General features: G+C 43.3%; 1 protein-coding gene across 1 annotated transcript in view; it reads right to left on the bottom strand.

The window, feature by feature from the left end:
- LOC138664469 (V-type proton ATPase subunit S1-like protein) overlaps positions 1 to 22,040 on the bottom strand; it is a 152,396-nt gene extending 130,356 nt beyond the window's left edge. Inside the window, exon 1 of the mRNA XM_069751199.1 lies at positions 21,892 to 22,040. Within this exon, the coding sequence (XP_069607300.1) occupies positions 21,892 to 21,983 (92 nt within the window). The 5' untranslated portion in view covers positions 21,984 to 22,040. The remainder of the gene's footprint in view (positions 1 to 21,891) is intronic.
- Between the last annotated feature and the right edge of the window lie 934 nt (positions 22,041 to 22,974).

Genomic DNA, 22,974 nt, shown 5'->3' with positions numbered 1-22,974 from the left:
TTGTGAGGCAGAATGACCAAAAACCAGCTATTAATAACATACATATTGTCCATCCAGTTCAGCCTATATTCCATCATAATAAATCCCCAGATCTACGTCCTTCTACAGAACCTAATAATTGTATGATACAATATTGTTCTGCTCCAGGAAGACATCCAGGCCTCTCTTGAACCCCTCGACTGAGTTCGCCATCACCACCTCCTCAGGCAAGCAATTCTAGATTCTCACTGCCCTAACAGTAAAGAATCCTCTTCTATGTTGGTGGAAAAACCTTCTCTCCTCCAGACGCAAAGAATGCCCCCTTGTGCCCGTCACCTTCCTTGGTATAAACAGATCCTCAGCGAGATATTTGTATTGTCCCCTTATATACTTATACATGGTTATTAGATCGCCCCTCAGTCGTCTTTTTTCTAGACTAAATAATCCTAATTTCGCTAATCTATCTGGGTATTGTAGTTCTCCCATCCCCTTTATTAATTTTGTTGCCCTCCTTTGTACTCTCTCTAGTTCCATTATATCCTTCCTGAGCACCGGTGCCCAAAACTGGACACAGTACTCCATGTGCGGTCTAACTAGGGATTTGTACAGAGGCAGTATAATGCTCTCATCATGTGTATCCAGACCTCTTTTAATGCACCCCATGATCCTGTTTGCCTTGGCAGCTGCTGCCTGGCACTGGCTGCTCCAGGTAAGTTTATCATTAACTAGGATCCCCAAGTCCTTCTCCCTGTCAGATTTACCCAGTGGTTTCCCGTTCAGTGTGTAATGGTGATATTGATTCCTTCTTCCATTGTGTATAACCTTACATTTATCATTGTTAAACCTCATCTGCCACCTTTCAGCCCAAGTTTCCAACTTATCCAGATCCATCTGTAGCAGAATACTATCTTCTCTTGTATTAACTGCTTTACATAGTTTTGTATCATCTGCAAATATCGATATTTTACTGTGTAAACCTTCTACCAGATCATTAATGAATATGTTGAAGAGAACAGGTCCCAATACTGACCCCTGCGGTACCCCACTGGTCACAGCGACCCAGTTAGAGACTAATGTGGCACCCCTAGGGGTATTTGCCACAAAAATAGTTACTGACAGTAAGTACAAATACTAAAATAGCAAGACTGCACTACCACCTCCGGCCAGAAGGGGGAGCTCCAGAGACTCCCCTTGATCCATTCTGGTCTGAGAGAAGAAATGGCAGTTGGGCCAAGGAGCTGATAGTGAGAGGTCATACAGTTGAATCTCTAACAGCCCTGTGACTGTTACCAGGCCTAAATCACCGGCCTGAGGAGAAGAGGGACAGAGAAAAAGGACATTGTGAGAACCGGGTAGCATTAATCACTACCCAGAACAGGCGCAAAGACGGATACCGGATCCGTGGCTGTATTCATTATATATAATACAGCAACCGGAAAAACGTGAGGTGATATCAGCTTCACTAGGGTCGGATGCAGCAACAGACACAGAGTTCAGCGGTACTCCCAGAGGGGGTAAACCGATAAAAGGACTCGGGTTGCCCGTCGAACCAGGACCCGGAGGGGACAGATTGGGCCGGCAGCCAGTTCACATACAGCAGCAGGGCCACACAGAAATTGCGCACAATAAGAGGCGAAGACCCCGGCAGGGTCAAAGTAACTCAGAGTTCCCATACAGACTCCGGTGACAGGACTGGTTGTAAATCCTTTTATGTTAAAGTAAACTGGTTAAACGTTTCAGTGCCTCAGTCTTTCATTTGGACAATAGCCATCTATCCAGGATCAGGATCGTCACCGCTGGGAGAACCTGCTGCTGATCAAGTAAGTGCCTGTCCCCTCATGATACCCCTTACACTGTGCATTGCCTGAGGCCACAGCACCGGGTCAAGCCACCCGTGACATCCCCCTCAAGAGACAGACTCCATTGGTCCGGTGCTGGGTATCCCGGTCTCCTGGGCGTCACAATTGGCGTCACGAACAGGATCTAGCCAGCCCGTATACCGGGTATTGTGTGCCGTGATTGGAGCCCAAAACTGTGAAAACTGGGATGAAAAATCTTGAAAATTGACTTTATTAAAGAAAAATCCATTCCCCATTGAAAACTATTGAAAGTGACTTTTCCCCATTGGTTATAATGGAGTAAAGATGGCCGCCATCCCCTGAGGTAATCACTTCATAACCGTTAGGCACGAGACTGTTAATTGAGCTACGCCATCACCTGAGCCCCAGTCTAACTGAAAAACTTCAGAATCCGCCATTACAGAGCGCGGTGTGTGGGAGCAGCAGGGGGCGTGTCATTGTGGGCGGCACCAAGCTGAGCGCTCTGACATCAGAGCAAGGGGAAAATCGATCCTGCTGCACAGCGGAACGAATCTACACTATCCTGACGGAAGCGGAGGACCGGAAGGGTCCGGATTAACTAAGGGGGCACAGTATGTCGCAGCACGGAGACGCCGCAGCACTCGGCAACGCTAATGCAGCTGAAAGACAGAGTGTCAATAGAGAGTCCGGCAGCGCAGCGGTGCAAGGAGTGGCGCCCATCATGCCGGTGCTGATGCCATATACCCAAGGTGGCCCATGGCTTCCAATGTATGAAGGTGAGCCTAATACCCTTGACGATTTCAGAGAAAAGATGCTGGCCCATTTTGACATGTTCCCTGTGGGTGAAGTTCAGCGTGTTAGTCTCCTGATGATGCAGTTAAGTGGCCATGCTAAGCGAGAAGTCACAGCATGGGCAGCTGATCTAAAAGGCACTGTTGAACGCATATTTGCTGGATTAAAAGCTACATTTGAAACCACGGCCAGCAGCAAAGCTAAAATACGATTCTTTAGTTGCAAACAAAAAGCTAATGAGGGCGTGAGAGACTTTGCCTTAAACCTGCAGGAAGCCCTTAAATCACTTACACTGGCTGAACCCATTTTTAACACCGGAGCGGATAAACTGCTAAGAGATCAATTTATTGAGGGACTCTACACCCCTTCTCACCGGGGGCATGTGAGCATGCTTGTTTTTAAGAACCCTGAATTGACATTTGCCCAATTAAAGGAGAGCGCTATACGTCTCCAGCTGGCAGAGGCACCTCGGGATCAGGATCCTGCGCAACCCATGGCAGAGGCACCTCAACAACAGGGAGTGCCAGTGACATCAGCTATGTCTGGGGCCATTGCTAAGCCCCTGGGGCCCAGTACTAATGAGGCTCTTCAACAAAAGCTTGACTCTTTAGCTGATGTTGTTGCTTCAATGGCTAAAACCATGCAGGAGATGAGAGGACACAAGATGGAGTTGGCAAACTGTAGAGAGGATGTTCCATGGATGAGACCCCGGAGATACCCGACATGGAGAGGACGACCACGCGACCGCTACCAACCGGATGGACAGCCCATTTGCCGCCGTTGCCAGCAGCCGGGCCACTTTGCACAAGATTGTGATTTAAACGGGAATCCCCTGGGAATGCGGGCCGCTTCGCAGGAATGAACTTTCAAGGCCCAACACCCTGGCACGACAGGTACATCGGAGGACGACCCATTATCCCTATCGTGCTGGACGGAATTCCCCTCAACGCTTTGCTGGACACAGGTTCCCAGATTTCATCTATACCGTATATCCTTTATAAGAGGTACTGGGCTGATGCAGATATTGATAAAGGGCCCTCTGATGTTGAACTAGATATATGGGCCAGTAATGGTAAGTTGGTACCGAAACTAGGATTCAGGGAGATGACCATAAAGATTGGTAAAGTAGAACTGAAGAAACAGGGTATAATTGTTGTTGATGTTGACCGGCGGAACTGTGAACCAACTGTATTGATAGGAATGAATGTGTTAGAGAACTGCTTTTCCGAAGTCATTTCTGTCTTACAGCAAATTGCTGAAACTGCCCAATCCTGCCAGCAGAGAGTTCTCCGGAGGGAAATAAAAGTATTGATGTTAAGGCAACAGGTAGAAGTTGCAGGTGGAGAAATCGGCAGTGTGAGGGTAAGTGATCCAACGTCTATTGTAATCCCACCAAAAACAGAAATGCTGGTATGGTGTAGAGCAGCCATTGGTACTAAGGGACGAGATTATCAAGCCTTAATAGAACCAGTGTACACCGACAGCAGGCCCACTATACTCACAGCACGAGGGATAGTCGAGGTACACCGGGGACGAGTGCCGGTACGACTTTTGAACTGTGGAGAGGAAGAGGTCACTTTGCCAAGGTATGCTACAATGGCAAAGCTATATACTGTTGACAACAATGCCATCACAACCATTGAGCCCTTAGAACCAACCTGTCAGGTGGAAGGCAATGGCTCAGATGGAGAAATGGAGGATTGGTGCCAACAGCTACACGTGGGCATAAATTCAACACCTACCCATCAAAAACAAGGGGTGTATAGGCTAGTGACGGAATATGAACAAGTCTTCAGTAAACACCCATTGGACTTCGGACGGATAGAAGGGGTAGAACACACAATCCCCACAGGTGACCATCCCCCAATAAAAGAAAGATATAGACCCATACCGCCCGCTCACTATCAATGTGCAAAAGATATGCTGAGGGAAATGAAACAGGCCGGGGTAATAAGAGACAGCTGTAGCCCCTGGGCGGCCCCTCTAGTGATTGTCAAAAAAAAGGACGGAACCATGAGAATGTGCGTAGACTACCGGAAGATTAATAACATCACCCATAAAGACGCCTACCCCTTGCCTAGGATAGAAGAGTCCTTAACTGCTTTGAAATCTGCTAATTATTTTTCCACCTTAGACTTAACAAGCGGGTATTGGCAAGTCCCTGTGGCTGAGAGAGATAAGGAAAAAGACGGCATTCACCACACCAATGGGTCTATGTGAATTTAATCGCATGCCGTTCGGACTCTGCAACGCATCCGGTACCTTCCAGCGGCTGATGGAATGCTGCCTCGGACACAAGAACTTCGAGACCGTCCTCCTGTACCTAGATGATGTGATCGTCTACTCAAAGACTTACGAACAACACTTAATAGACCTGGCAGAAGTGTTCGAAGCCTTATCCAGGTATGGCATGAAAGTCAAGCCATCCAAATGTCACCTTCTCAAGCCAAAGGTACAGTACCTGGGACACATCGTGAGTTCGGAGGGAGTAGCACCAGATCCCGAGAAAATAAGCGCCATAAGGGATTGGCCAAGACCTACCAGCGCAAAAGAAGTGAGACAATTCCTGGGATTGGTGGGTTACTATCGCAGATTTATAAAAGGATTTACCAAGTTGGCAGCACCCTTGCAAGACACCTTGGTAGGGCAGACGAAGAAACCTTCAAACCGAAACCCTCCTTTTCAGTGGAACGACGAAAGGGAAGACTCCTTTGAACAACTAAAGAAGGCACTAACCGGAGAAGAGGTTCTGACATACCCAGATTACCATAAACCTTTCATCCTCTACACCGATGCCAGTAATGTGGGACTAGGAGCGGTGCTGTCACAAAAGCAAGAAGGTCGGGAGAAAGTCATCGCCTTTGCAAGTAGAAAGCTCCGGCCTACTGAAAGAAATTCAGAAAATTACAGCTCCTTCAAATTGGAACTACTGGCAGTAGTTTGGGCTGTGACGGAGCGTTTCAAACACTATCTGGCCGCTGCAGAATTTATTGTCTATACTGACAACAATCCGTTGACCCACCTGGACACAGCCAAATTAGGTGCGTTAGAACAGCGATGGATAGCCCGGTTATCTAATTACAACTTCATAATCAAGTATCGAGCAGGTCGCAAGAATGGAAATGCCGATGCCCTATCCCGGATGCCACACTTGAGAGATGTAGAAGAGGAAACGGGGGAGCTTGAAGAAATTGAACTACCAGCCTTCCATTGTCCCAAGGCAAAACATCATCAGTCAAGTACCTATCAGAAACAACAAGAGGTGAATTTTAATCCGTTAGCACACCATAGATGGGCTGACACCCAAGACAGCAATCCGGCTGTGAAGTTGGTGAAGGAACTGTTGACTGAGCAAAGTGCATATCCCTATGAGGATGCCCCAGAAGAGACGCATCAACTCTGGAAAGAGAGAGGCAAAATGTTCCTGTATCAAGGGAAGCTCTGTAGAAGATACACCAATCCGAAAACACATGAATTGGTTTGGCAGATTATTGTGCCTAAACAAGATGTGAAGATGGTCCTCGAAGCTTACCATAATGGTGCTGGTCACTTCGGTTGGAAAAAGTTAGAAGTACTTCTAAGAGAAAGATTTTATTGGGTCAGGATGAGAAAATCAATCGAACAGTGGTGCAGAAATTGTGGCCCGTGTAACCTCAGAAGAAACGATCAAAAGAACCAAAGAGCACCACTGCAGCCCATAATCACCAAACAACCACTTGAACTTGTAGCCATGGACCACGTGAAGTTGACACCAAGCCGGTCCGGCTATGTCTATGCCTTGACCATCGTGGACCATTATTCACGTTTCTTGGTAGTAGTACCCGTAAAAGATCTGACAACAAAAACAGCAGCCAAAGCGTTCCAAACGTACTTTTGTAGACCCCATGGATATCCGGAACAGGTTCTCACCGACCAAGGTACAGCCTTTGAATGAGAGATCTTCAGAGAATTCTGTAATATGTATGGTTGCAAAAAGATCCGGACGACGGCCTATCATCCACAAACAAACGGCTTATGCGAGAAGATGAACCATATTGTAATAGACCTACTAAAGACTTTACCTGAGACAGAAAGGAATCAATGGCCAGAGAAATTGCCTGACTTGGTGGATCTGTATAATCATGTCCCGGTGAGCTCCACCAACTGCACCCCAGCTTACCTTATGCGTGCAAGACCCGGCCAATTACCAATCGATCTAGAAATGGGAATTCTGAAACCAGACGCAGAAGTTCAAGACTCCAATTGGGATATCATACGGCAAAAGCAGTATCGCCAAGTGCAAGAGAGTGTGGAAAGAAGCCTTCAGCAAACTAGAGAAAGACAAGAGCGAACTTTCAACCAGAATGCTCTAGCGACCCCATTAAGACCGGGTGACCAAGTGCTCAAGAGAAATCGTCGAACCAATAAACTGGACAATCAGTGGGAAGCCGTACCCTACACAGTTTTACCAACAAGAGTGGATAATCCTAAAATGTGTCTCATTAGCAAAAACGGAGGCTTAACATCTGTACTAGTGTCAAGAGACAATCTTAAATTATGTCCGGAAGCATTGAAAGAGCCAGACGTTGTCCAGCCAGAACCAGAAGTTATTCAACCCATACAGGTTCAACCAGTAAAGGAAAAAGAAGAGGAAGTGTATCACACCTGTATAGGAGACTTTCCCAAAACCCTACTAACATACCATGGTGCAGTAGTGGTTCCCATGGTGGCCTTTTACCCAACACCGAACCCAATACCAGAAGTCCCAAGACTGGAAGAGGCTGACCCCGTACTACAGGAGGTTCCAGGCCAGGAAGAACAGATTCCTGGTCAGAGTAATCCCATTCACGGAGGACTTGCCAACTCCATAGTCGTGGAATTATCTTTAGCAGAGCGGGCAGATACTACATCCGCAGTAGACAGTAGTACACCACATGAAGAGACACCGCTATTACGTAGATCACAGCGTAGTACCCAGGGTCAATTACCGGCCAGGTATGCAGATTACCAACTATAAAGCTCATAATGTGAATTGTATATATGTTATGCCGTATATAGTTAAACAGAAAATGTAGTATAGTCATTGCTATCAGTCTGCAACGTTTAAGCCCAGTGCCTACAGAGACTTGTCTGTATGAACTTATTGCATATTCTTGAACTTTTTATCAGCCCGGAGGCACTAAATCAAAGCTCCGGAAAGACTGCTTTTTGAACTTTGCTTTTTGCTCTTTTTGAACTTTCTTTAGACTTTATATTGATAACTCCGTTGGAAAAATGGAACTAAATTCCTGGATATTAAGTACAGTGCCGTTCCTAATACCTTCAAGGATAGAACTGTATTAATGGACGCTATTTGAAGTGACTTTTTACAGAACTCTATTTTTGTTTCCTTGAGTGGTTTTTGTAACTTTTCATTTTTAAGACTCTGTACATATTAATTGTTATTTCAAAATGTTATTGTCCCACAGTCCCGGAGTACTGTTCTTAACTAAGGGGGAATGTGGCACCCCTAGGGGTATTTGCCACAAAAATAGTTACTGACAGTAAGTACAAATACTAAAATAGCAAGACTGCACTACCACCTCCGGCCAGAAGGGGGAGCTCCAGAGACTCCCCTTGATCCATTCTGGTCTGAGAGAAGAAATGGCAGTTGGGCCAAGGAGCTGATAGTGAGAGGTCATACATTTGAATCTCTAACAGCCCTGTGACTGTTACCAGGCCTAAATCACCGGCCTGAGGAGAAGAGGGATAGAGAAAAAGGACATTGTGAGAACCGGGTAGCATTAATCACTACCCAGAACAGGCGCAAAGACGGATACCGGATCCGTGGCTGTATTCATTATATATAATACAGCAACCGGAAAAACGTGAGGTGATATCAGCTTCACTAGGGTCGGATGCAGCAACAGACACAGAGTTCAGCGGTACTCCCAGAGGGGGTAAACCGATAAAAGGACTCGGGTTGCCCGTCGAACCAGGACCCGGAGGGGACAGATTGGGCCGGCAGCCAGTTCACATACAGCAGCAGGGCCACACAGAAATTGCGCACAATAAGAGGCGAAGACCCCGGCAGGGTCAAAGTAACTCAGAGTTCCCATACAGACTCCGGTGACAGGACTGGTTGTAAATCCTTTTATGTTAAAGTAAACTGGTTAAACGTTTCAGTGCCTCAGTCTTTCATTTGGACAATAGCCATCTATCCAGGATCAGGATCGTCACCGCTGGGAGAACCTGCTGCTGATCAAGTAAGTGCCTGTCCCCTCATGATACCCCTTACACTGTGCATTGCCTGAGGCCACAGCACCGGGTCAAGCCACCCGTGACATCCCCCTCAAGAGACAGACTCCATTGGTCCGGTGCTGGGTATCCCGGTCTCCTGGGCGTCACACTATACCATTTATAACCACCCTCTGCTTTCTATCACTAAGCCAGTTACTAACCCATTTACACACATTTTCCCCCAGACCAAGCATTCTCATTTTGTGTACCAACCTCTTGTGCGGCACGGTATCAAACGCTTTGGAAAAATCGAGATATACCACGTCCAATGACTCACCGTGGTCCAGCCTATAGCTTACCTCTTCATAAAAACTGATTAGATTGGTTTGACAGGAGCGATTTCTCATAAACCCATGCTGATATGGAGTTAAACAGTTATTCTCATTGAGATAATCCAGAATAACATCCCTCAGAAACCCTTCAAATATTTTACCAACAATAGAGGTTAGACTTACTGGCCTATAATTTCCAGGTTCACTTTTAGAGCCCTTTTTGAATATTGGCACCACATTTGCTATGCGCCAGTCCTGCGGAACAGACCCTGTCGCTATAGAGTCCCTAAAAATAAGAAATAATGGTTTATCTATTACATTACTTAGTTCTCTTAGTACTCGTGGGTGTATGCCATCCGGACCCGGAGATTTATCTATTTTAATCTTATTTAGCCGGTTTCGCACCTCTTCTTGGGTTAGATTGGTGACCCTTAATATAGGGTTTTCATTGTTTCTTGGGATTTCACCTAGCATTTCATTTTCCACCGTGAATACCGTGGAGAAGAAGGTGTTTAATATGTTAGCTTTTTCCTCGTCATCTACAACCATTCTTTCCTCACTATTTTTTAAGCGACCTACATTTTCAGTTTTTATTCTTTTACTATTGATATAGTTGAAGAACAGTTTGGGATTAGTTTTACTCTCCTTAGCAATGTGCTTCTCTGTTTCCTTTTTGGCAGCTTTAATTAGTTTTTTAGATAAAGTATTTTTCTCCCTATAGTTTTTTAGAGCTTCAATGGTGCCATCCTGTTTTAGTAGTGCAAATGCTTTCTTTTTACTGTTAATTGCCTGTCTTACTTCTTTGTTTAGCCACATTGGGTTTTTCCTATTTCTAGTCCTTTTATTCCCACAAGGTATAAACCGCTTACACTGCCTATTTAGGATGTTCTTAAACATTTCCCATTTAATATCTGTATTCTTATTTCTGAGGATATTGTCCCAGTCTACCAGACTAAGGGCATCTCTAAGCTGGTCAAACTTTGCCTTCCTAAAGTTCAGTGGTTTTGTGACTCTCTGACAAGTCCCCCTAGTGAAAGACAGGTGAAACTGCACAATATTGTGGTCGCTATTTCCTAGATGCCCGACCACCTGCAGATTTGTTATTCTGTCAGGTCTATTAGATAGTATTAGGTCTAAAAGTGCTGCTCCTCTGGTTGGATTCTGCACCAATTGTGAAAGATAATTTTTCTTGGTTATTAGCAGAAACCTGTTGCCTTTATGGGTTTCACAGGTTTCTGTTTCCCAGTTAATATCCGGGTAGTTAAAGTCCCCCATAACCAGGACCTCATTATGGGTTGCAGCTTCATCTATCTGCTTTAGAAGTAGACTTTCCATGGTTTCTGTTATATTTGGGGGTTTGTAACAGACCCCAATGAGAATTTTGTTACCATTTTTCCCTCCATGAATTTCGACCCATATGGACTCGACATCCTCATTTCCTTCGCTAATATCGTCCCTTAAAGTGGACTTTAGACAAGACTTTACATAGAGACAAACCCCTCCTCCTCTCCGATTTTTACGATCCTTTCTAAACAGACTGTAACCCTGTAAGTTAACTGCCCAGTCATAGCTTTCATCTAATCATGTCTCGGTTATTCCCACTATGTCAACGTTACCTGTAGATATTTCTGCTTCTAGTTCTTCCATCTTGTTTGTCAGGCTTCTGGCGTTTGCGAGCATGCAGTTTAGAGGATTTTGTTTTGTTCCAATCTCCTCGCTGTGGATTGTTTTAGAAATGTTCTTACCTCCTATCTGAGTATGTTTTCCTGGGTCTTCTTTGTTAAAGTCTAATGTTTTTCTTCCCGTCCCCTCTTCTTCTAGTTTAACGCCCTCCTGATGAGTGTAGCGAGTCTTCTGGCGAATGTGTGTTTCCCAGGTTTGTTGAGGTGTAGTCCGTCTCTGGCGAGGAGTCCATCGTACCAGTAATTCACACCGTGGTCCAGGAATCCGAATCCTTGTTGTCTGCACCATCGTCTTAGCCAGTTGTTTGCATCAAGGATCCTGTTCCATCTCCTGGTGCCATGCCCGTCTACTGGAAGGATAGAAGAAAAAACTACCTGTGCATCCAGTTCCTTTACTTTCTTCCCCAACTCTTCAAAGTCCTTGCAGATTGTCGGTAGGTCCTTCCTTGCCGTGTCATTGGTGCCAACATGTATCAGAAGAAATGGGTGGACGTCCTTGGAGCTGAAGAGCTTTGGTATCCTATCGGTCACATCCTTGATCATCGCACCTGGAAGACAGCATACTTCTCTTGCAGTTATGTCCGGTCTGCAGATGGCTGCTTCTGTGCCTCTCAGTAGTGAGTCTCCCATCACCACCACTCTTCATTGCTTCTTGGCTGTACTTTTTGCTGTCACTTGTTGCTGTGTGCTCTTTTCTTTTTTGCTTGCTGGTATTGCTTCATACTTAGGTGTGCCATCTTCATCCTCTACAAAGATTTGATATCGGTTCTTCAGTTGTGTGGTTGGTGATTTCTCCATGGTCTTCTTGCTTCTTTTGGTCACATGCTTCCACTCATCTGCTTTTGGAGGTTCTCTGACACTTTTTTCACCTTCTGTGACCAGTAGAGATGCTTCTGTTCTGTCTAGAAAGTCTTCATTCTCTTTGATGAGTTTCAAAGTTGCTATTCTTTCTTCCAGACCCCGCACCTTTTCTTCTAAAAGGGCCACTAGTCTACACTTCTGACAGGTGAAATTTGATTCTTCTTCTGGTCGATCTGTGAACATGTAGCACATGCTGCAGCTCACCATGTAGGTTGTCACATCTGCCATGTTGCTCCTAGATCCTGCTGACTTGCTGTGTGTTTTCCTTCTTGTGTAATCTACTCAGCCAAGCTCTCTTGCAATAATGTCCTACAGGCAAAAATTGGTGATGCTTTCCAAGCAGCTGGTCCCGGCTGTACCCAACGATCTTCTAGCTTAGGGAGACTCTTCGCTTTTCCCAGAAGGCACCTGGAATATGCAAATTAGCCTCTTCAAACTTGAATCCCTGGTTTCAATGAATTTCTTTTGGGGAAGGCGTTTATACCATTCCGCGTTTGGTAAAATGAATAAAGCAGTTTTATTCTTCGGGTCAGTACGATTACAGCGATACCTCATTTATATCATTTTTTTATGTTTTGGCGCTTTTATACGATAAAAACTAGTTTATAGAAAAAAATAATTATTTTTGCATCGCTTTATTCTGAGGACTATAACTTTTTTATTTTTTCGCTGATGATGCTGTATGGCGGCTCATTTTTTGCAGGACAAGATGACGTTCTCAGCAGTGCCATGGTTATTTATTTCAGTCTTTTTGATCGCGTGTTATTCCACTTTTTGTTTGGCGGTATGATAATAAGGCAGTTTTTTGCCTCGTTTTTTTTTTACCGCATTCACTGAAGGTGTTAACTAGTGGGACAGTTTTATAGGTGGGGTCGTTACGGACGTAGCGATACTAAATATGTGTACTTTTATTGTTTTAGATAAAGAAATGTATTTATAGGAACAATATTTTTTGGGGGGGGGGGAATTTTTAAAAAAAAATTTTTACACGTGAATTTTTTTTTTTTTTTACACTATAACATTGCCCTGGGGGGGGGGCATCATGTTATAGTGGAAGATCGCTGATCTGACACTTTGCTGTGCAGTGTGCCAGATCAGCAATCTGACATGCCCAGCTGAAGGCTTCACAGTGCCTGCTCTGAGCAGGCGCTGTGAAACCACCTCCCTCCCTGCAGGACACGGATGACACGGCCATCTTGGATCCGCGCCTGCAAGGAGAAGGAGGAGGTAAGAGACCCTCGCAGCAACGCGATCACATCGCGTTGCTGTGGGCGTCTCAGGGAAGCCCACAGGGAGCCCCCTCCCTGCGCGATGCTTCCCTATACAGCTGGCACACCGCGATCATGTTTGATCGCGGTGTGCCGGGGGTTAATGTGCCAGGAGTGGCAGTTAAGCCGGGAGTTAATGTGCCGGATGTCAGCTGCGATAGTCAGCTGACACCCGGCCGCGATCGGCCGCACTCCCCCCGTGAGCGTGGCCGATCGCTATGACGTACTATCCCGTCGATGGTCATACGGGCCCACCCCACCTCGACGGGATAGTATGTCATATGTCAGAAAGGGGTTAATGTTTGCAAATACACACAGGAACAAAAGCCTTAATTTTTGGAGACATGTCCTGTGGTCTGATGAAACTAAAATTGAACTTTTTGGGTATAATGACAATCGTTAGGTTTGGAGGAAAAAGGGAGAAGTTTGTAAGCCTAAGAACACCATCTCAACTGTGAAACACGAGGGTGGCAGCATCATGTTGTGGGGTTGTTTTGCTGCAGGAGGGACTGGTGCACTTCACAAAATAGACGGCATCATGAGAAAAGAAGATTATGTCACTACTGAAGCACCATCTCAAGACATCAGCTAGGAAGTTAAAGCTTGGGCGGCAGTGGGTCTTCTAAATCAACAATGACCCGAAGCATACTGCCAAAGTGGTAACAAAGTGGCTTAAGGATAACAAAGTCAATGTTTTGGAGTGGCAATCACAAAGTCCTGATCTCAATCTTATTGAAAATTTATGGTCAGAGCTGAAAAGGCAGGTGTGAGCAAGGCAACCTACAAACCTGGATCAGTTACACCAGTTTTGTCAGGAGGAATGGGCCCAAATTCCAACCAACTATTGTGAGAAGCTTTTTGAAAGATATCCCAAACGTTTGACCCAAGTCATTCAGTTTAAGGGCAATGGTACCAAATACTACTGAAATGTATGTAAACTTTTGACTTTGCAGTAAGTAATAAAAATGCCTTAAAACATTCTCTCTCACATTACTTGGGCATTTGGCAAATATTAATAACTATGGTAATCTTTACTGACATAAAACGGGAAAGGTTTAACCAGATATTGAGAAAAACATGCATATGTGTCTTTATATATAGTGTATGCAACCTAGTTTCAACTGTATGTGAATGCAGCCCGAGATACAGTTAGTGTACAAAGTATGTTTGCCTCGTATTTTATATTATCAATGGCTCATATTACAAAGCAGTTTTTTCAGTATTTGATTTAACATTTGCTTTCTTGACACTTTACAATTTGGGGGGGGGGGATAGTGGGAACAGACTACAAATGAGTGGTTTAGGCCAGATTTATCATGTACAGATGGTCAAAATGTTATAAAAAAAAACTTGGTGCAAATACAGTGGGTACAGAAAGTATTCAGACCCCTTTAAATTTTTCACTCTGTTTTATTGCAGCCATTTGGTAAATTCAAAAAAAGTTCATTTTTTTTCTCATTAATGTACACTCTGCACCCCATCTTGACTGAAAACCCCCCCAGAAATGTAGACATTTTTGCAAATTTATTAAAAAAGAAAACCTGAAATATCACATGGTCATAAGTATTCAGATCATTTGCTCAGTATTGAGTAGAAGCACCCTTTTGAGCTAGTGCAGCCATGAGTCTTCTTGGGAACAAGTTTTTCACACCTGGATTTGGGGATCCTCTGCCATTCTTCTTTGGAGATCCTTTCAGGTTAGATGGTAAACGTTGGTGGACAGCCATTTTCAGGTCTTTCCAGAGATCCTCAACTGGGTTTAGGTCAGGGATCTGGCTGGGCCAGTCAAGAATGGCCAGAGTTGTTCTGAAGCCACTCCTTTGTTATTTTATCTGTATGCTTAGGGTCATTGTCTTGTTGGAAGGTAAATCTTCAGCCAAGTCTGAGTTCCCGAGCACTCTGGAAGAGGTTTTCATCCAGGATATCTCTGTACTTGGCCGCATTCATGTTTCCTTCAATGACAACCAGTCATACTGTCCCTGCAGCTGAAAAACACTCCCATTGCATGATGCTGCCTGCCAGCACCATGTTTCACTGTTGGGATTGTATTGGGCAGGTGATGAGCAGTGCCTGGTTTTCTCCACACATACCGCTTAGAATTATCACCAAAAAGGTCTATCTTTGTCTCATCAGACCAGATAATCTTATTTCTCATAGTCTGGGAGTCCTTCATGTGTTTTTTACCAAACTCTGTGTGGGCTTTCTTATGTCTTGCACTGAGGAGAGGCTTCCGTCGGGCACTCTGCCATAAAGGCCTGACTGGTGGAGGGCTGCAGTGATAGTTGACTTTGAGGGACTTTCTCCCATCTCCCGACTGCATCTGTAGAGCTCAGCCACAGTGATCTTGGGGTTCTTCTTTACTCCTCTTACCAAGGCTCTTCTCCCACGATTGCTCAGTTTGGCTGGACAGCCAGGTCTAGGAAGACTTCTGGTGGTCCCAAATTTCTTCCAATAAAGGATTATGCAGACCACTGTGCTCTTAGGAACCTTGAGTATTGCAGAAATTCTGTTGTAACCTTGGACAGATCTGTGCCTTGCCACAATTCTGTCTCTGAGCTCCTTGGCCAGTTCCTTTGATCTTATGATTCTCAATTGGTCTGACATGCACTGTCAGCTGTGAGGTCTTATATAGATAGATGTGTGCTGTTCCATATCAAGTCCTATCAGTTTAATTAAACACAGCTGGACTCCAGTGAAGGAGTAGAACCATCTCAAGGAGGATCACAAGGAAATGGACAGCATGTGACTTAAATATGAGTGTCTGAGCAAAAGGGTCTGAATGCTTTAGACCATGTGATATTTCAGTTTTTCTTTTTTATTAAATTTGCAAACATTTCTGGGGTTTTTTTCCGGTCAAGACGGTGTGCAGAGTGTACATTAATATGAAAAAAATGAACTTTTTTGAATTTACCAAATGGCTGTAATGAAACAAAGAGTGACAAATTTAAAGGGACTGAATACTTTCCGTACCCACTGTATATACAGGTCCTTCTCAAAAAATTAGCATATAGTGTTAAATTTCATTATTTACCATAATGTAATGATTACAATTAAACTTTCATATATTATAGATTCATTATCCACCAACTGAAATTTGTCACGTCTTTTATTGTTTTAATACTGATGATTTTGGCATACAACTCCTGATAACCCAAAAAACCTGTCTCAATAAATTAGCATATCAAGAAAAGGTTCTCTAAACGACCTATTACCCTAATCTTCTGAATCAACTAATTAACTCTAAACACATGCAAAAGATACCTGAGGCTTTTATAAACTCCCTGCCTGGTTCATTACTCAAAACCCCCATCATGGGTAAGACTAGCGACCTGACAGATGTCAAGAAGGCCATCATTGACACCCTCAAGCAAGAGGGTAAGACCCAGAAAGAAATTTCTCAACAAATAGGCTGTTCCCAGAGTGCTGTATCAAGGCACCTCAATGGTAACTCTGTTGGAAGGAAACAATGTGGCAGAAAACGCTGTACAACGAGAAGAGGAGACCGGACCCTGAGGAAGATTGTGGAGAAGGACCGATTCCAGACCTTGGGGAACCTGAGGAAGCAGTGGACTGAGTCTGGTGTGGAAACATCCAGAGCCACCGTGCACAGGCGTGTGCAGGAAATGGGCTACAGGTGCCGAAATGGGCTACAGAGAAGCAGCACTGGACTGTTGCTAAGTGGTCCCAAGTACTTTTTTCTGATGAAAGCAAATTTTGCATGTCATTCGGAAATCAAGGTGCCAGAGTCTGGAGGAAGACTGGGGAGAAGGAAATGCCAAAATGCCTGAAGTCCAGTGTCAAGTACCCACAGTCAGTGATGGTGTGGGGTGCCATGTCAGCTGCTGGTGTTGGTCCACTGTGTTTCATCAAGGGCAGGGTCAATGCAGCTAGCTATCAGGAGATTTTGGAGCACTTCATGCTTCCATCGGCTGAAATGCTTTATGGAGATGAAGATTTCATTTTTCAGCACGACCTGGCACCTGCTCACAGTGCCAAAACCACTGGTAAATGGTTTACTGACCATGGTATTACTGTGCTCAATTGGCCTGCCAACTCTCCTGACCTGAACCCCATAGAGAATCTGTGGGATATTGTGAAGAGAAAGTTGAGAGACGCAAGACCCAACACTCTGGATGAGCTTAAGGCCGCTATTGAAGCATCCTGGGCCTCCATAACATCTCAGCAGTGTCACAGGCTGATTGCCTCCATGCCACGCCGCATTGAAGCAGTCATTTCTGCCAAAGGATTCCCGACCAAGTATTGAGTGCATAACTGAACATTATTATTTGATGGTTTTTTTGTTTGTTATTAAAAAACACTTTTATTTGATTGGATGGGTGAAATATGCTAATTTATTGAGACAGGTTTTTGGGGTTATCAGGAGTTGTATGCCAAAATCATCAGTATTAAAACAATAAAAGACGTGACAAATTTCAGTTGGTGGATAATGAATCTATAATATATGAAAGTTTAATTGTAATCATTACATTATGGTAAATAATGAAATTTAACACTATATGCTAATTTTTTGAGAAGGACCTGTACAGCGAAGACCAAAAGTTTTGCATTTTTTTTAAAAGTGTGATTACTTCTGTCTGGTTGTTGTGAAGCCATTTTCCTGGTGATGAATTTGAAGTGCCAGACGTTGTCATCATGCAAGACCTTAATTTTAACCAAAATGGTTTAAATATATAATGGTTTAAAATATAGGTATGACCATTTAATTAAAGAAAACTGACTGGCAAAAGTTTTGCATATACTATTTATTGATCACAACATAGAGAGTAATTCATTGTTTACAATACTTAGTATTTTGTAGCATAACCTCTTGCATTAACTACTGCACCATACTGACGGGGCATTGAAGCCACTAGGGTATTCAAGACATCCTGAGGGATCTTGCTTCATTCCATTTGCAAATCTACAAACAATTCATCTTTATTGCTATGGGTACAGGCCCCAACTCTTCATCTTAATTCATCCCAAATCTGATCTATAGGGTTTAAATAAGGTGATTGGCTTGGCTATTGCAACAGGTGAACATTTTTTCTTTGCTGACCAATTTTTTACTACATTGGATATGTTCTTAGGATCATTGTCTTGCTGTAATTTCCAGCCCTTCTCCACTTTGGTTTTACCATGTGGCAGCACTACATTCTTCAGTATATCCATGTTTATGGTAACATTCATATTTCCATCCATTCTATACAGAGGGCAAATGGCAGATGCAGAAATGAAGCCCCAAACCATAACATTGCCACCACCATGTTTCACTGTAGGTTTTTGGTACCTTACATCATTAAGTTTTCCAATTGGGCAGTATATATAGTGCTCAGCATCACTACCAAGCAGATTGAACTTGGATTCATCCGACCACAACACCTTAGATCAATCTGTCTCTTCCCGTTGGCTGCGTTCTTTGGGAAACTCAAGTCGGACCCTCCAGTTCTTTGCAAAGATGAAAGGTTTCTTGACTAGAACTTGTGGATTCAACCCTACTGCTCTTAGCCGTCACACCACAGTTTGGCGACTCACTTTGACTCCGTATTCTTTATTCATTTCAAGCTAAATCTGTACAGCACTTTTATGGACTTTTTATTAATGATGTGATCAACTTTGGAGTAAGTTTTCCATGGTCGTCCACTTCTAGGTTTGTCAGCTGTTCCATAACATTCTTTTTCTATCTTAATTATAAGTGACACTTCTTTTTTTATCTTTATTATACGAGAGCAGTTAAATTCCATATCTACCTCTTTTTGACTTTTGCCTGACTTCACCCCCAGAATAGTAAGCTTCCTGACATCTGGTGATAAATTTGGCTTTGTATTTGTCACGTTTTAACCAAAAAATACACACAAACACAAAAAAATTTAGGTAGAATTCGACTACCCATGACAAAATATTCAAAACATTTGGCCCAGCAAATGTTTAAAACTAAAACAAAAAGGGATAAAACAATGTCAAACACAATTTTCATCCTTATTTGCTTCCGGTTTACTAAAATCACCAGGAAAATGTCATCACAACAACCAGACAGAAGTAATCACACTTTTAAAAAAAAGCAAACTTTTGGTCGCCACTGTACATAGCAGACCTAGAATTAGTCTAATTTCTATCATCTAGGTAAAAATGTGGTCTAATTAAATGGCCGTTGAGTTTTTGCGGCTTAGTAACAGCAGTAATCACTATGGGAGCACAGTCTGTGAGGATATATATTCAGTAAAAAGATCCTTAACACCTAAATACCAGAGGCTGAGTCTTTTTGTGACCTATTGAATAGGCTCCCCATTAAAAATGAGATTTGTTCCAACTCATTTACCCATATTGTGTATCTGAAGATCGCAAAAGAGGTGTTAGTTATAATAACTTGTGTAACCTGTGCAATTGGTGGTCATGCTAACAGCCATTGGTATTTCCTGCTATTGCTTTGGTGAAAAAAAATGTTCCATTGAAAGCCTACTTTAGATGTTTGATATAGTAGGTTTACAAAAAGTGTACCTGTATATCTGAGGTGTTTACACAAGAGATGTTTATCTGCCAAACCCCTCTGACTGCCCCATAAAAATGAACACTTAGCTTTACTAAAGGTACCTTCACACATAACGATTTCGTTAACGATATCGTTGCAACGTCACGCTTTTTGTGACGTAGCAACGATCCCGCTAACGATCTCGTTATGTGTGACAGTGACCAACGATCAGGCCCGTGCTGGGAGATCGTTGGTCGTGGGGAATGATCAGGACTTTTTTTTGGTTGCTGATCACCCCGCTGTCATCGCTGTCACAGCTCTGCTTTACGGCCGGCGCTTACACAGTGCAGGGAAGCTGACGGCGGGGGACGTGACAGACATCGGAATGTGAGTATGTAGTGTTTTTTTCTTTTACTTTTACAATGGTAACCAGGGTAAATATCGGGTTACTAAGCGCGGCCCTGCACTTAGTAACCCGATGTTTACCCTGGTTACCCGGGGACTTCGGCATCGTTGAAGACAGTTTCAACGATGCCGAAGTTGTTCCCCTGGTCGTTGGTCGCTGGAGAGAGCTGTCTGTGTGACAGCTCCCCAGCGACCACACAATGACTTACCAACGATCACGGCTAGGTCGTATCGCTGGTCGTGATCGTTGGTAAATCGTTTAGTGTAACGGTACCTTAAGCTTACAAGTATTCTCAATTGGCAGAGTGGATAAAGCCACTATTAGATACCAAAGGTGAGTGAATTGATTCAAGGCAAATGTAAGCTCACCTTGAATTTTACAAACCCTTCTACTTTTCTAGAAACTGGTCAGGAAGAAAAGCAAGAAAATTTCATTCTTGCCTGTCCCACCAGGGATTGCCTAATTGGCTCTTTTGTATTCTATCTTGAATTTGGATTATTAGCCACTTTTGGAAAGGTCTTCCGTTCACTAAGCCCTCGTTGTCACATGGGGCCAATGACAAACCAAACCCTATGTGACTGCATGTGGAGTGATACAGATCACTAATTTCAATGACATGCATCACATGTCACCTGATATTGTGGGGTCTACTGAACAAAAGATACAATTGGAAGTGACAAAAGGACTGGAACAAAGAAGGTAAAATACCACCAGCTGCAGACAGGTATGGCGGATGGATGAGAGGCGAGTATAAGGCTTGTTTTTTGTTAACCCCTTCCCAAATTTATTCTACAGTATATAAATTTAAATTCCCCCATGAATTAAGTGAACCTACCCAAGTAGAATTTTGGGAGATTTGCTCAACTCTATCAGATACCTTGAGTGGTGGTTATCTCCCTGAAAACATAGGGATCATGTATGTTAATGTCATTTGCCTCTTCGTGTTAATCCATTCCATTATCTGTCTGTCGTGGGGACAGTCCCCCATACACCAGATGTTCTTATGACTGCTGTAGTTTAATGTGTGTGGGGATTTTAAACCTATGACTAACTTGGAACAACCACAGTGATATTGGATCGGTTAGAAAAAAACTCCTAATATTGTATAATGAGAAAGTCAATAATTAAAACCAGTTATTAATAATAGAATAAAAGGCATTGTGATAAACGTTATCAAGTGTGCACAGGAGATGACGTGACGTCAGACATTGTATTTCCTAGAGGTAATGAATATAGGTTTGATACAGGAGCCGTCATCGATTCTGCCTCTCACATGTCTAGTGAGCAGGTTTAAATGCCCGCTAATTAAAAAGCGCTGGATTCCCAGCGGGAAACATATTGTGGCTTTTATCCGTTATTGACCCAAAGTCGTCTTAATACAAGATTAAACAAATCTCCGCATGTCCAGTCTGCCCTACATCCAGAGATTTCATTCTCAGCAGTGCCAACCTCTAGGATATTCTGACCTGTGTACATGTACTGCACATTATATATGAATATATAGGGAAATTTTCAGTTTCTTTGGTAAGTCCACCCCTCATAGAAGACCACTCTTCAACACAATTTTGGGTCATTGTCTCAATGATAGTTTCACTGTTAGCAGAAAGAATATGTGTGTAGTATAATAGAGACGAGAAGAAAGCATTCTGCATCCTGGCGGCTACAGCTAGAGAAAGAACAAGAATAGAAACCCCATAAGCTGCACAATCGCACTCATCATAACATACACGACAGATGGATATTTCAGGAAACCCGTATCTTGAGATATAGAAATAATCATACGGTTAAACTGATGTTGGGGAGTATTCTTTGGTGATATAGCAGTGCTGGGTTTGTAATGTCGTGATATTCTTACCTAAGAATTTACATAGGACTGCGGGCAAACTTGCTGCATTGTTCTAACTGAGTGAGTTTCTTCGATGCGTGAAAGAAACAGTAAAAGGACATATTGTGTACTGCAATCATAGGGGGTACGTATGGCATTAATATACATCACGATGGTAGTTATAGGCTCCACTGCCTCTAGATTGATTAATGATAATGTAATAAATAGCTGCTATCATGAAATGAAGCTTTGTGCTCACCTGTTCTCCAGCCCTGCAGAGACCCAGTCCTCGGAGCACGCAATTCCCAGGCCAATAATAGCTACAATCAAGCAGAACCTATTATTTTCCATTGAGAATCAGCAGATCTTGTCAGTTCATGCACATTTGTTAATCTGGGGTAGCAGAATGAAAGAAATGACCTTCCGATCACATGTGACAGCAGTTTCGCCAATAGGAGGCAAGAGAAGCCAGAAGTTCTCATCCTCATTAGTGCTCGCTGCTCTCCTGCATTTATTTAGCACTTTGATGTCACACATCTCTAAGCTATTATCTCCACAGACATCTTTAATTGGCTTTACCAACTTTACTGCAAAAGAAGAAATGTATGTGCTCGGAAACGCAATCAGTGCAGCAAAAAATGTCGTTCTGGGCAGAGCCGTGCATGACAGAGATCAGAGACGCATTATACATGGCTGACTCCAATGTTAACAGACAATGTATTATCAGAGTATTGTTAGCGAATGGGAAATTATGAGTTTCCATCCATGTTTTATATCCCTGGATATTTTTTTTTAAGACGTACAATGCACATGGCCATATTACGCCACCGTACATGAGCCACTTAGAGCAATGGAGAGCATTTCATCCCTCATTCATTCCAACAGGACTTGCAAAATTCATGGCAATACAAAACCAACAATCTTAATGAATAAAGACACAAACACAGAATTGTAGAAAATAATGGCCGTGGTGTGTTTATTCAGGGTAACCATAAATGAGCCTTTGTAATAAATTAGTCAATTAATAAGAAATTGCCAATAAATTAACCATAACCAAACCCATCCACCCAGATAGCTGGGCGATTTTCCCTCGAATAGAACATCAGGACAGAATGGATTAAAATTAGGGAGGGAGGGCGGGATCTTCTTTCTTCTTGAAATGAATGGGGACAACTGGCAAAAATTGGGATTTATAGACAAAAATTATTCCCGGTCCTTTTTGAATTGACCAATCGAAATTCACAAGAAGGGTGCCAAAACAGCTGGAAAAAAAAACAAAATTAACTTGCTCATGAACCCACAGCTTACCAGGACGACCTTTGACCTCAATAATAAACAACAA

The sequence above is a fragment of the Ranitomeya imitator genome, chromosome 1 (assembly GCF_032444005.1).
Source record: "Ranitomeya imitator isolate aRanImi1 chromosome 1, aRanImi1.pri, whole genome shotgun sequence".
NCBI lineage: Eukaryota > Metazoa > Chordata > Amphibia > Anura > Dendrobatidae > Ranitomeya > Ranitomeya imitator.
Note: the sequence above shows the minus strand (reverse complement) of the source record. Positions and strands in the feature narration are given on the sequence as shown.